Source organism: Corticium candelabrum, chromosome 4 (assembly GCF_963422355.1).
Source record: "Corticium candelabrum chromosome 4, ooCorCand1.1, whole genome shotgun sequence".
Classification (NCBI taxonomy): Eukaryota; Metazoa; Porifera; class Homoscleromorpha; order Homosclerophorida; family Plakinidae; genus Corticium; species Corticium candelabrum.
Window position 1 is genome coordinate 8,384,580 of NC_085088.1, and position 12,632 is coordinate 8,397,211.

General features: G+C 42.2%; 1 protein-coding gene across 1 annotated transcript; it reads left to right on the forward strand.

Moving 5' to 3' along the window:
• The first annotated feature begins 264 nt into the window (after positions 1 to 264).
• Positions 265 to 12,189, forward strand: LOC134178657 (tRNA (guanine-N(7)-)-methyltransferase-like). The gene is made up of 8 exons (XM_062645541.1): positions 265 to 374; positions 447 to 604; positions 8,738 to 8,796; positions 8,860 to 8,985; positions 9,048 to 9,118; positions 9,193 to 9,235; positions 11,775 to 11,876; positions 11,931 to 12,189. Exons 1-8 carry the CDS (start codon positions 301 to 303, stop codon positions 12,048 to 12,050), a joined length of 753 nt encoding a protein of 250 aa, XP_062501525.1. The 5' UTR covers positions 265 to 300; the 3' UTR covers positions 12,051 to 12,189.
• Positions 12,190 to 12,632: the final 443 nt, after the last annotated feature.

Sequence of the window (12,632 nt, forward strand, 5' to 3'; positions counted from 1 at the left end):
CACGCGTAGTACTATACAGTAAGAATCGACGTAGGTCACGTGAGTCGCGTAGCCAAACCCCTCCCCTCGCGAGACTAGAGGACGTCAGCGTTCAAATTCTGTCTTTTTTAATAAATGGGACGGCAGTTATAAATAAACTACTAGTAGTAATGAAAACCTGGTACGCCTATGTCTACTTCAGCCCTCTGCTAACTGTAACTTTGTTACGTACCCAAAGCCGGCTAGACTCTAGTAGAGAGTGTGCGACCTGCCGCTCATCTTATCCGGGCACCTAAGTTCGAAGAGCTCGAGACGAGAGCGATGGCGCTCCCTCAAAAGAAGTACTACCGGCAAAGAGCACATTCTAATCCGATGGCTGATCACACTTTTAATTAGTAACCTACACTTACGAATTGCGTTGAACAATTATAAATAGTACAACCAAACTCTTGATTTTGTTGTTGCAGTCCCGTCAATCCCGATGAGATGGACTGGTCCACGTTGTATCCAGCATACTTCAAAAGCAAAGTTGATGATGTCAGAGATGAGCAGCTATTTGTCAAACGGGAGAAGCGACCGCACGTTGAGTTTGCGGACATTGGGTGTGGATATGGTGGACTGTTAGGTATAGCGATTCAATCAATTTTGTAAGCTAAATACGTTTGTAAAAGAAGCACTAGTACAGTACAAACCCTCCGCATGCCATAGCTATGCAGTTTGATTCCACGTCCACCATATTTAATTAACATACGGGACATTTAGTGGCGATTGAAGCGAGTCTCTCTCTTGTCATGTCAATTGAGGTTGAGGTATATTATATGAAGGGCCTGGTGCAAGAACCTGGTAACCCTCATATTGGTCAAAGTGGAGTTATTGAGTAGAAAGTTATGTTTAGGTACATCTGCGTTTTTTCCAGTATTTACACTGTGGGTTACCAGGTTTTTTCTATGAGAAAAGACAGTAATTTACTTGGTGGAGTCTCCGAAGCAGCAAGCGCCTTGGAGCATAATGCTGGTAACCCTGGAATATCAACTGGATTGAGGGCGTGATTAAGTACGCGCTCCCGGATGTCGCTAGAAAAATGACGGATGTAGATGCAGTTGAAGATGGCAATGTGTTATCGTCTTGAAAACGTGTTTGTTACTATTCAAAGTGGACGCGGAATGGCAGAAAGAAGCTGAGAAGATCAGGAAAGGAGTACATGTCGACAACCGGTCGCCATGTTCCATCTCTTGTTATTGGTGGTGACTGCCGTTGCCCAAGACGCTGCTTTGATGCTGTCAAAGAGCAAGATCAAAAAAGCATCTTTGACAAGTTCTATGCCTTGGAAAGCGACAACAGCCAATGTGCTTATCTTTTTGGTCTGATGCGCTACATTCTTGTAAAGCGGAGGTACAGAGATGACAGAGATTACCTGCTTTGTGACGATCCTGATTCCAGAAGACAGCATACCTGTGAATACTTTATCTGTGTTGCTGCCTCAGAAGTGCAAGTTTGTAAGAAGACGTTTGTGTCGATTCATGGACTTACTCGCGGACATGTGGAATATCTTTAAGGCCAGATGAGGCCTGGACGTGAGTGTCAATCGGTTGTTCGTGCAGACATGCGTGGACGCCATGGCAATCGTCCGAATCGCACTCCTGTGGCTGCATTGGAACGGGTGAATGAGCACATTCGTTCATTTCCAAGGTATGTGTCTCATTATGCGAGAGATGACAATGTACACAGGGCATTTCTACCATCTGGTCTATCAGTAGTAAAGATGTACCAACTCTACAGTGACAAGTGCGTTGCTGATGGTCTTGAACCTGTGAAGGAAAGCAGATATTGGCAGATCTTTACTGAGAAATTCAACCTGTCTTTTATTCAGCCTCGTCGAGACACATGTAGTCGTTGTGATGCATTCAGAAGGAAAGTCGAGACCCAGAAGAAGAATGGAGAGGATTGGGAAGGTACAGAAGCAGACTGGACTGCCCACAAAACAGCAGCTGATGCTGCATACAAAGCTATGGGTACAGACAAGCAGCAATGTACTGACAAGCCTGATGAAGTTCAGGTGATTTTCTTTGATCTTGAGAAAGCACTGCCTACGCCAAAGATAGCTACTGAAGATGTATACTACAGACGGTAGTTATAGACGTATAATCTAGGAATCCATGCCAGTCAAGGAGCCCCAGTGATGTGCATGTGGTCAGAAATGAAGCAGGAAAGGGATCCAATGAAATTGCATCCTGTCTTCTGAGGCACTTTCAAAGTACACCTCCAAGAGCAAGGCATTTCATAGCATGGAGTGACAGTTGTGGTAGCCAGAACAAGAATTACATAATGGTTGCCTTTTGGTGGTATGTTATTGAGAGCGGGAAGTTTGACACCATTGAGCACAAGTTTCCAAAACCTGGGCCTACGTTCATGCCCATTGATTCTGATTTTGGTAAGATTGAGACAAAGGGAAAGCAAACTCAAGACATTTATCTTCCCTCTGATTGGGAAAAGATTGTGGGAGAAGCTAGACGTGTGAATCCAGTCTCTGTGCTTCAGATGGAGCCGCAAACTCTTCTGTCCTTTGATCCAGTTACCTATCGTTTAATCAATAGGAGAAAGACACTCAACGGTGAAGATGTGCACTTTCAGAAGATATCATGGCTCTGGTTTGATCGAGAAAACCTACATGTAGCTAAGTTTCGCTACACAATGGACAAACTGGAACCGTGGAAGGAGTTTTCGCAAAGAAGGCATGGCATTCTCCGGCCATTACCTGTCCTTCAACAGCGGTATCCACGTGGAAAGCCAATCAAGGCTGCAAAGAAAGCAGACTTGTTGCATTTATGCTCTTTTTTGCCAGAACAATGTAGAGGATTTTACGAAGCGTTACCATGCACAGCAGCTTGTGATGCCGATGAAGCTGATGTTATGGACAGTGACTAAATGCCACATCTAGGTTGGCATAAAATTAAGTCTAGTTTAATGAGTTCTAAAGTAAGTGTTTTAAAGAAAATACAAGACAGAAATCCCAGGTTTATCTTTTGTCCATTTGCTGTGTATCGATGCAAAACAACAAAAGCAAATTTATACTACTAAAACTTTGCAAGGTAGAAGTCCTTTGACCCCAGGATTTGTGAATAGATAGGCCAGGTAAATGTCTTTATCCCTGTCAAATTTCAAGTCTTTAGGCTGCTGCCTTTTAGAACTGTGAGTGAGAAACTTTACCTTCAGTTTTCTCAAAAACAGGTTTTTGAGGGTTACCAGGTTCTTGCACCAAGCCCTTCATATATATCAACACTTGTCATGGATTTACAGCAAAATAAAGGGTCAGATTGACAAAACAACGATGCCAGATGAATGCAATTTTGACTCCGCAACATATGTGCTAAAAATTGAATCAAGGGTTCCCTTTCAAGGGCTTGATGCACTTACAATTTCTTGGCGAGAAAAGTGAAATTACTCTTAATTTCGCTCCCGTACACATCTAAAGAGCAAAGGAGACTGACGCGTGACAAAAGGAATGGAAAGGAAAAGCTAAAAGATGAGAAATGTCTGTTTTTAAGTTTCTGCACGTTAGTTTAACAGAAATTATTGCTACACAACCATTGTTATGCGACTAGCTAAGTAAACGAGTGAGATGATTGAAGCGTGAACGAAGAATTCAAGACAACTACACTGGCGTAGGAAGCGGGGAAATGGAGGCTTCAGTTCCCTCGCTTAGTGTAGGAAGTGAAATTTTCTGTGCCAGTGACTTTGGAAATCTGTTTACGGTCTGGCAAACGAGGTAGCTTTACTCATGATGACAACTATGGTACAGCCTCCCTGGTCGTGAACATCTTCGTAACTACGCCACTGCAGCTAGAAGAAGAGCAACTGTGAAAGTTTGTTTTCTCAGTTTCTGTGTTTGTTTGACAGCTACAGAACGTTTGTTACGTGACTAGGCAAAGACAGAACACCATCGCTCGCCAAACACAATGCTAACGAGCATTTACTAGTTTGATCACATATTACATGGTTGCCTAGCAGGTGGTATGTATGTCATGGTTGTACGCCATGTGACCGGCACACTGTCGGTAACTAGTAAATGCTCGGTTAGGATTGTGTTAAGCAAGCGATGGTGTTTTGTCTTTACTTTTATTTGCATTTACTGATTTAGCAATGGTTGCGTAGCAATAATTCCTGTCAAGCAAACTTGTGAACTCGGGCAACACTCAGAAACAGACTTTCAGTTTGCTCTTCTCGTTGTCTTCAATTCTTTGTTCAAGCTTCAGTCGTCTCACTTGTTTACTGCTAGTCGCATAACAATGGTCTCATAGTCGCGCAACAATGGTTGTGTAGAAACAATTTTTGTCAAACTAATGCGTGGAAACTCAGAAAACAGACTTTTCTCTTCTAGCTTTTTCTTTCCATTCCTTTTGTCACGTTCAGTCTTATTTCCTTCTTAGTTGCGTACGGGAGCAAAATTGAGAGTCATTTCACTCTTCTCGCCAAGACATTATAATGGAGTTGACTCTTAGAAAGGCGACCCTTGATTCAATTCTTTGCGCATATGTTACGTAGTCAAATTTGCATTCATCTGGCATTGTCTTTTGTCGATCCGTCTCTCCGTTTTGTCGTAAACCCATATCACAAGTGCTGATGTATATATACATAAATATATAAAATATATAAATATATATTTATATATTTAAATATAATATATCTCGACCTCAATTGACATGACAAGAGAGAGGCTCGCTTTGCTCGCCAACAATGTTTGTATAGCTATCTGTCAAACAAACACGGAAACTCAGAAAACAGACTTTTACAGTTGCTCTTCTAGTTGTCTTTAATTCTTCGTTCACACTTCAATCGTCTCACTCGTTTACTTAGCTAGTCGCATAACAATGGTTGCGTAGTCACGTAAGGATGGTTGTCTACGTAGCAATAATTTCTGTTTAACTAACTTGCGGAAACTCAAAAACAGAGTCTTCTCTTCTATTAGTTTTTCCTTTCCATTTCTTTTGTCACGCGTCAGTCTCCTTTGCTCTTAAGTCGTGTATGGGAGCGAAATTGAGAGTTTTCTCGCCAAGAAATTATAATTGCATTGAGCCCTTGAAAGGAAACCCATGATTCAATTTTTAGTGCATGTGTTGCGGAGTCAAAATTGCATTCATCTTGCATCGTTGTTTTGCCACAATCCATATGACAAGTGCCGACGCACGTATATATATATATATATATATATATATATATATATATATATATATATATATATATATATATATATAAATATAATACATCTCAACCTTAATTGACATGACAAGAGAGAGGCTTGCTTCGCTTGCCAATTATGTAATTTGCATAGCTTTTACAAAATTGCAAAGTGTAAAAAATGCAATAAGTTTAGCACTTGTCAAGGATGTGAATGTCAAATGCTGCTGGCAAAGCATAAAAGTATCTGGACTCAAATTGATGTCACCTTAAGCATTGTGTTAGGCGAGTGATGGTGTTCTGTTTTTACAGTAATTACCCGTTACTCGTGTAACAATGGTTGTATTACATAGCAATTTCTGTCGAACAAACATTGCCGTGCCTAGAGTCCGTGTCTGCCTGTCGCTGCAGCTCCATATTGTCTGGTAACAGCTCCGCTTGGTCGACGTAGTCTATCAATTAAATGCACCGAACGAGTTTGTCCGGAATGGACGAGAAGGCTCTTTAAGTGAGAACCAGCCGGACTGCAGCACACCACAACCCATCAAGCTCTCTGAGATAGGGGAGGACAGTGGAGCTCCCAAGGCTGCTGCCGTACTTACCCCTGTGTCCATCAGTGCCACGTGATCCAGTGCACTGGGATCTTGCATGTCTTCCAGACCTAACACAGGACTACTCCGTTATCCACATGTTCTGTGTGCCAACGGTGGTGTGCATGTGCCCGAGGCCACAGTACCATGCGCTAAGTGTTGCTCGGCCTGCTGCCACTCAAAACAATGAGGTCGCGTGCTGCCTCTGTGCCCAGACGAGAAGATGACCCACTGCCGCTCCGATAAAGAAGGTGGCTTGTCTTGCTGCGCTGGCCTTGTTCTCCGCTTCTTGCAACTTCCGCGCCATGGTTGCCCAAGCAACCAGTAACATAATACCACAAGACACCTATACACAATGATTCCCTCCCCCCAAATATGCCACCACTTACCCTGCTTTTCATCATCATTGCTGCCCTCTCCGATGCTGTGCTACATTGCTGCGTACACCATGCAGTAAACCACATACCTGCTCTCTGGTGCAGTTCCGCCACGCTGTTTCCGCTGCCAACTGGTGATGGCTCGCTGCCCCGATGATTGTCAATACCTTTGCAGCTGTCCATGGACAAAGCCCATGCTTGAAAACATGGGCCCCGCTTATGTGATGCATGTCCGAGAGGGTATACCACAATTTCCCACAATGTCGCACCGTGTACTAGGAATTTGAGACATTTCTGCTCCCTGAAAGCATTGCCATGGGAAAATACCGCAACCCCTGGCAACCACACAGAGCTGTCGTATGATACTTGCGTCCGTCAACGTACGCATGACGGCCACGGAAGTTATCGCCTACTGCCTAGATGGACACTATTGCCAGAAGCATGCAAGTGCACAAGTCTGTGCGAGTTCCACCATAGCCAGTACAGGAAGCCACTTGTAAAAAGGTAGTGATAGAAGGAAGCGTGATCTCACCTGCTGAAGCAGAGCTAGAAAGGGACCACCAACTGAGTAGTCAGTGCTGTCACCACTTGTTCCTCCGCCAACTTTGCTGGCGGTTCCAGCATCGACTGCAGGCATTCTTCGCTTAGCACGATGGCGGTGCTGTGATCCACTGGGGCATTGGGTTGCTGGTTGTTTGCCATAAGAATCGAAGAATGTCCATGTACGCAAACTGCAAACGTGCTATGCTACTGTGCATGACTCACAGGAAGAAACCTCATGCCGCTACCGTCTGTTCATGACACATGGGAATACAACAAGACCTCCCTACTGTGCACTCCTGCGACCGTCAGCTCCTCGTGCTCATTGTCAAGGTAGAGCCAACTATGTGTAATTTTGTTACATTATACAATTGCTCTAGATCTTAATTCTTTTAGCTGTCTTGTTTATATTCGTTCGTTCACGTTTCAATCATCTAACTCGTTCACGTAACTAGTCGTGTAATAACAATGGTTGTGTAGCAATGGTTGCCTAGCAATAACTTCTGTCAAACTAACACACTGAAACTCAGAAAACAGTCTTTTCTCTTCTAGCTTTTCTTTCATTCCTTTTGTTACACTTCAGTCTCCTTTGCTTCTTAGTCGCGTAAAGGATCGAAATCGAGTCATATCATTCTTCTCACCAAGAAATTATAATTGAGTTGACTCCTTGAAAGGGAACCCTTAATTCAATTTTTCGTGCATATGTTGCGGAGTCAAAATTGCATTCATCTGGCATTGTCGTTATGTCGATCTGTCTCTGTTTTGCCGTAAATCGATATGACAAGTGCTCATGTACGTATCTACAAATGCGGGGGCTTGGTTGAGGGCAATCCCCAACTCAAGTCTAGGCCTGGCCATGTCTCCGCGTGAATTTGAGACTTCTTTGCGTTTGTGTTTGGGAATTCCGGTTTTTCCAGCACCCCCACACTCAGTCCGTTGTGTGTGCGGTCATGAATTGGACATTTTTGGTGACCATGCTCTTGGCTGTGGTCCTCTTTGGATTAAGCGACATGATGCCTTATGTGACGTCATCTTCCACTGGTTGCTCTTAGACAACTCCAATGTACGTCAAGAACAACGCTGTTCCTCTCATTCTATGACAAGACCAGGTGACGTTTTCCATCCCGACTTTTCCCTAGGCAAGGCTGCTTATTTCGACATTTCCGTGAGGAATTCGTTCACTCCCTCTCACCTTATTAATGCTGCCATAAAAGCTGGTGCTGCTGCTGAGGCTGGGGAAGTGGACAAAGATGAACGCCATCTTGCTAACGTTTCAAGTTATGGCTGTTTGTTTTACCCTCTTGTGGTGGAATCATACGGAGTGTGGGCTGCACATAGTCTGGAGGTGTTGAGATCAATTGTCAAGAAGTCTCTTCTATCATCTGGTTTGTCTCTGGGCCAAGCTTCCAGGCAATTTCACGAACAGTTATCTGTTCGTTTATGGCAGTACAATTCAAGACTGATTAGTGACTATCTGCCTAATTATTATGACTTAGACTCTTTGTGCTTCCGTCCTTAGGGCGGATAAAATTTAAAATATATATATATATATATATATATATATATATATATATATATATATATAGTATATCTCGACCTCAATTGACAAGACAAAAGAGAGGATCTCTTCGCTCGTCAATTACAACTTAATTGCATACAGACAGAAGTTTTATTAATTTAGGATTACCGTACAGTACAGTGGTTTCTGAATCAGGGCAGCAGGACCAGTGTCCCACTTTAGGAAACTTCACATTTCTACCTCTGTTTCTTTAGTTTGGTTGTCTACATCAACTTCTACTCAAAGAGAACAGTACTAAACAACAGTACACGTACAAAGAGGGGGTTCTGGCTTAGTTGCAGGTATTAGATATTGCTGTTTTCTCAACTTGCATGTAATGTGATTGTCTTTACATTACTACAAAGCAAATGAAATCTTCACACGTCATTGCAGCTAAAGAATTGCAGGCAGCTTCACTGACAAATTGGCATGTTAGTCCTTTTTAGTAGACTCAATCTATGATCAAGTAGTACTTGCTTGTTCATTCATCAGCCTGGTAATTGCATTGATTTTCTTAGTTGAAATTTCCTCAATGTACCCAAACACGTTGATGCTGGGACTTGAAATTAGACTAAAAGTCAGTACAGTTTGTCTTACAGATAATGATGTATTTGTATGGTTTTTTCTGTTTCATTGTCAGGTCTCGGACTATGTGAATGACAGAATAGAGGCATTGAGAATCCAACATCCAGGACTTTACCAAAATATTGCTGTCATAAGAACGAATGCAATGAAGTATCTCCCCAACTTTTTTACACAGGGACAAGTATGGTAATGTCTTGTTGGTGTTATGTAATCTAGATTCTTTGAAAGTTGATTTATCTGTAGTTAATGAAGATGTTTATTCTCTTTCCCGATCCTCACTTCAAGAAGTGCAAATACAAATGGAGAATTGTAAAGTATGATTTTATGACTGCGATTGAGCTTCTACTGTTGGCAACATCTGATTTGTCTCTGTCTTGACTTTCCATAGCTCAGCTCTTTTAGCCGAATACGCATATGTTCTCGCAATTGGCGTAAGTGCTGTTATTGCATTCTCATTGTCAACAGACATGCACAATATATTATACACTATTCTACTTTGGAATGATTCAATTGCCAACCTGAACGGTTGCTGCCATTCATTGTATGAGAATGTGCATGTGCAGTTACACATCTTAGCCATATTATCTGTAGATGTACAGTTATTGTACAGTCACACATCACTGGCTTGTACCTTCTACATAATCACAAACTTACGACAAGTCCCATTTCTCTTCTCTCACTCTTTTTCTCTGATTATGTTCTTCTACTCATATCTACGGCTCTCCCATCTATTGTCCCATCTTGTGTTTGCTCATCGTTTGCTAGCAGTCTTATGTTTGATCTCTGGCTTCTCTTCCCTTGTCGCTTCTATTCCACTCACCCACTTTCTCTGTTCTTCCTCCTCTTCCTCCCTTTTCCTCCTCACCCTCTTACATTCCCATTCCCCTAGTTTTCTCCTGATTTCTCTAGTTTCTCCCCATTTCTCTGGTTTTCTCTCCTTTACTACTCTTGTTGTTTCCTGTTTTCTCTCCTCTCCTTGTCTCCTCACTTTAGTTCATCCTGCCTTCCTTCTCCTTCCAAATTTCCTTTTCAGTCCTTTTGTGTTCTTGTCATTATGTTCCTTACGTTTTTCCATCCCCACTTTCTTCTTTCTCCTCTTTTGCCGCTACTCTTTTTTTGTCCTGTCCTATCTCTCTACTCCCCTCATCTTAACCTACCATTCTTCTTTTCCATCTTCTTCCCCGACATTTTGTATGTTTTAACCTTTTCCTTATCTCTTTTTCTTTCCTACTTAACCACTTTCTCCTTACCTTTCATTGTATCATAAGCCCTTTTCCCTCTTCCTCCATCCTTTTCTTTTCTCTTCCCTACTACCCCTCTATCTGCCTTCTGTTATGTTCTCTTTTTCCTTCACACCCCTCTTCACCACACTTTTTCTTCTTCTTATACCTGTTCTCAGTTATCCTTTTCTATTTCTTCTCATTACTCTTTGTATTACTTCTTTCAACTCTATTCTCACCACAGCACTCATATCACATTCTCTTCTACACGTATAGTGCTTCTCCTCACTTCCTCCTCTCACTCTCTTCATGCTGTTATCTTACTCCATTTCCTCACTAATTCTCCTTCCCAGACAGCTTATTTTCTCATTTTCCCCTCTTACTCTCCTTGTCTAGCTTTCATCACACATGAGCACATGTTAGCACATTTGGCATAGACCTTGGTAGTAAACAGGTCATTGGTGGTAATGAAAGTTAGGTAGACAATAGAGTTATTTTTATTGATAATGAAGATAGTCACTGTCTATGAATGGCTGGCATGTCAATACATAAGCTCGTTTACGCCCCCTTTCTATCTTGGCTCAGAAGCACTAGTGCCAAAATCGAGTAGCTATGTGTGCCATGTTGGAACCTCTAAAACCGTTTGGTTTATTTTAAAATGTATTTGTACTATACTGCAATTTCGTCTGACTATTAACTAAATTTCTTCAGACGGCTTTTCTCATTCTGCACGCTTTCTCCGACTGAACTGGTTACATTTCTTTGCTGCAAACTATCCTGGGCAGAAGAAGTTTCCTTTGTTTAACGATCGGTTGAAAATACGACTATCACGATTTTGTGTGAGCATCTCGATCTTTGCGTTCTCTGCCATTTTGGGAGCGGCGCGGCACTGCATGTGCTCCGACACTCACAGGCACGTCTGCTCATTCGCAACCGCTTCTGTTGTTCTCAGCAGTCCACAAACGTTTAGGATGCAATGGTTTGTCTACAGATCTGATGCTGCGACAAGACAACTAAGCAAGCGTGACTTCTCTCTGCTGCGGTATCTAACAAAATGCGCTACAGATAGTCCAGGACGAATGCAACTGACGAAAGCGCACTTCAAAATCTTTGAAAAGATGCGATAGTACTAGTAGGACTTTCTTACGGGTAACAAATCTAAACGGTCTATCGGCATAGCACCACGCCCCCATCGAGTATGAAGTGCACCCTACATTGTTGGGAAGAGACTAGAGACCACATTTCTGCGCCTGAGCAGTTGGCTGTCTTTTTGATTTGAAATTGATTTGAGCTGATTTTCTTGTGTCTTCTTGATCTTTGGACTTAAGTAGGGTCCTTCTACAGTAATTCATGTGATATTCTTCATGCAAAAAAGTGAATGAACAAGGTCCAAAAACATTTTATTATAAATGTATTTTAGTAGGAATGGCTACACAAAGCAGCAAAAAGTAAACAAACAAGTGTGGATTTCAATACTGTACCAAATTGAGGGTGCCATGACTAACACACACTGTGCTACAATTTTCTACGATGGTGAGTTAGTCATGGTACCCTCAAGTAGGCACGGTATTAAACCATACACACTTGTTTGTTCGCTTTTGCTGCTTTGTGTAGCCATTCCTACTAAAATACATCTATAACGTTTTTGTATCTTGTATGTATAAAGGATAGAAAGGAAAGTAATACCAGGTAGGTAGGTAGTTGATCATTTCCAATGTGTTAGTCTAGCATGCAAACTTTTCAACTACAGGGAATTTTTTATACAATTACTGATGTGAAAGAAGTGTATGAGTGGATGGTAAAGCACTTCAGTGAGCATCCTCTATTTGAGCAAATGAGTGATGAAGAGCTGGTATGTTTATATGCTAATACCGATACAGTCAGTAAGGGTAATGTTGTTTTTCAGCAAGATGATCCTATACTTCCCAAGTTAAGCAAAAGTACAGAAGAAGGCAAGAAGGTGACTAGAAACAGGGGAGAAACCTTTGTAGCTGTTTATAAAAGAGTACAGGATTCCCAAGAATAACGTAATTGGTCCAGTTCTGTTGCTTTTGTACCCAGTACTACAGTGAGAGTAGGCTGTACATTAGAAAGACCAAGTTTAAGAACAGCAGCAGTGCATTCATGCAATTAGGAGCCCTTGTATCACTGATAAGTGACTATGCATGAATGCTAATCTACTTCAATGGTGTGTGTGTGTGTGTGTGTGTGTGTGTGTGTGTGTGTGTGTGTGTGTGTGTGTGTGTGTGTGTGTGTGTGTGTGTGTGTTGGTCATCCACTTCCTCGTGGTGTACCCTGGAAACGTGTTCAAGTTGCCGCGGCTAGGAGCGGACCTAGCAGTTGCATTCCGTGTGGGTTTTCATAACCAGGTTGTGACTGTGACTTCCCCTCTTCAGCGTTGCAAACAGAAGTAGTGGTACTACGATATTTTGCACAGAACAGAGAGATGACAAGCAAGCTTGTGTGCACACACCAGATCCAGATACCAGGCAGACTCAACATGCACAACACCCTTCCACAAGAACCGTTCATTTTTGCTAGAACTTCACAGTGAGGAGATGGTGAGAAAATGAGCTTACTAGTACTCAGTCATTCACTGACATTACTC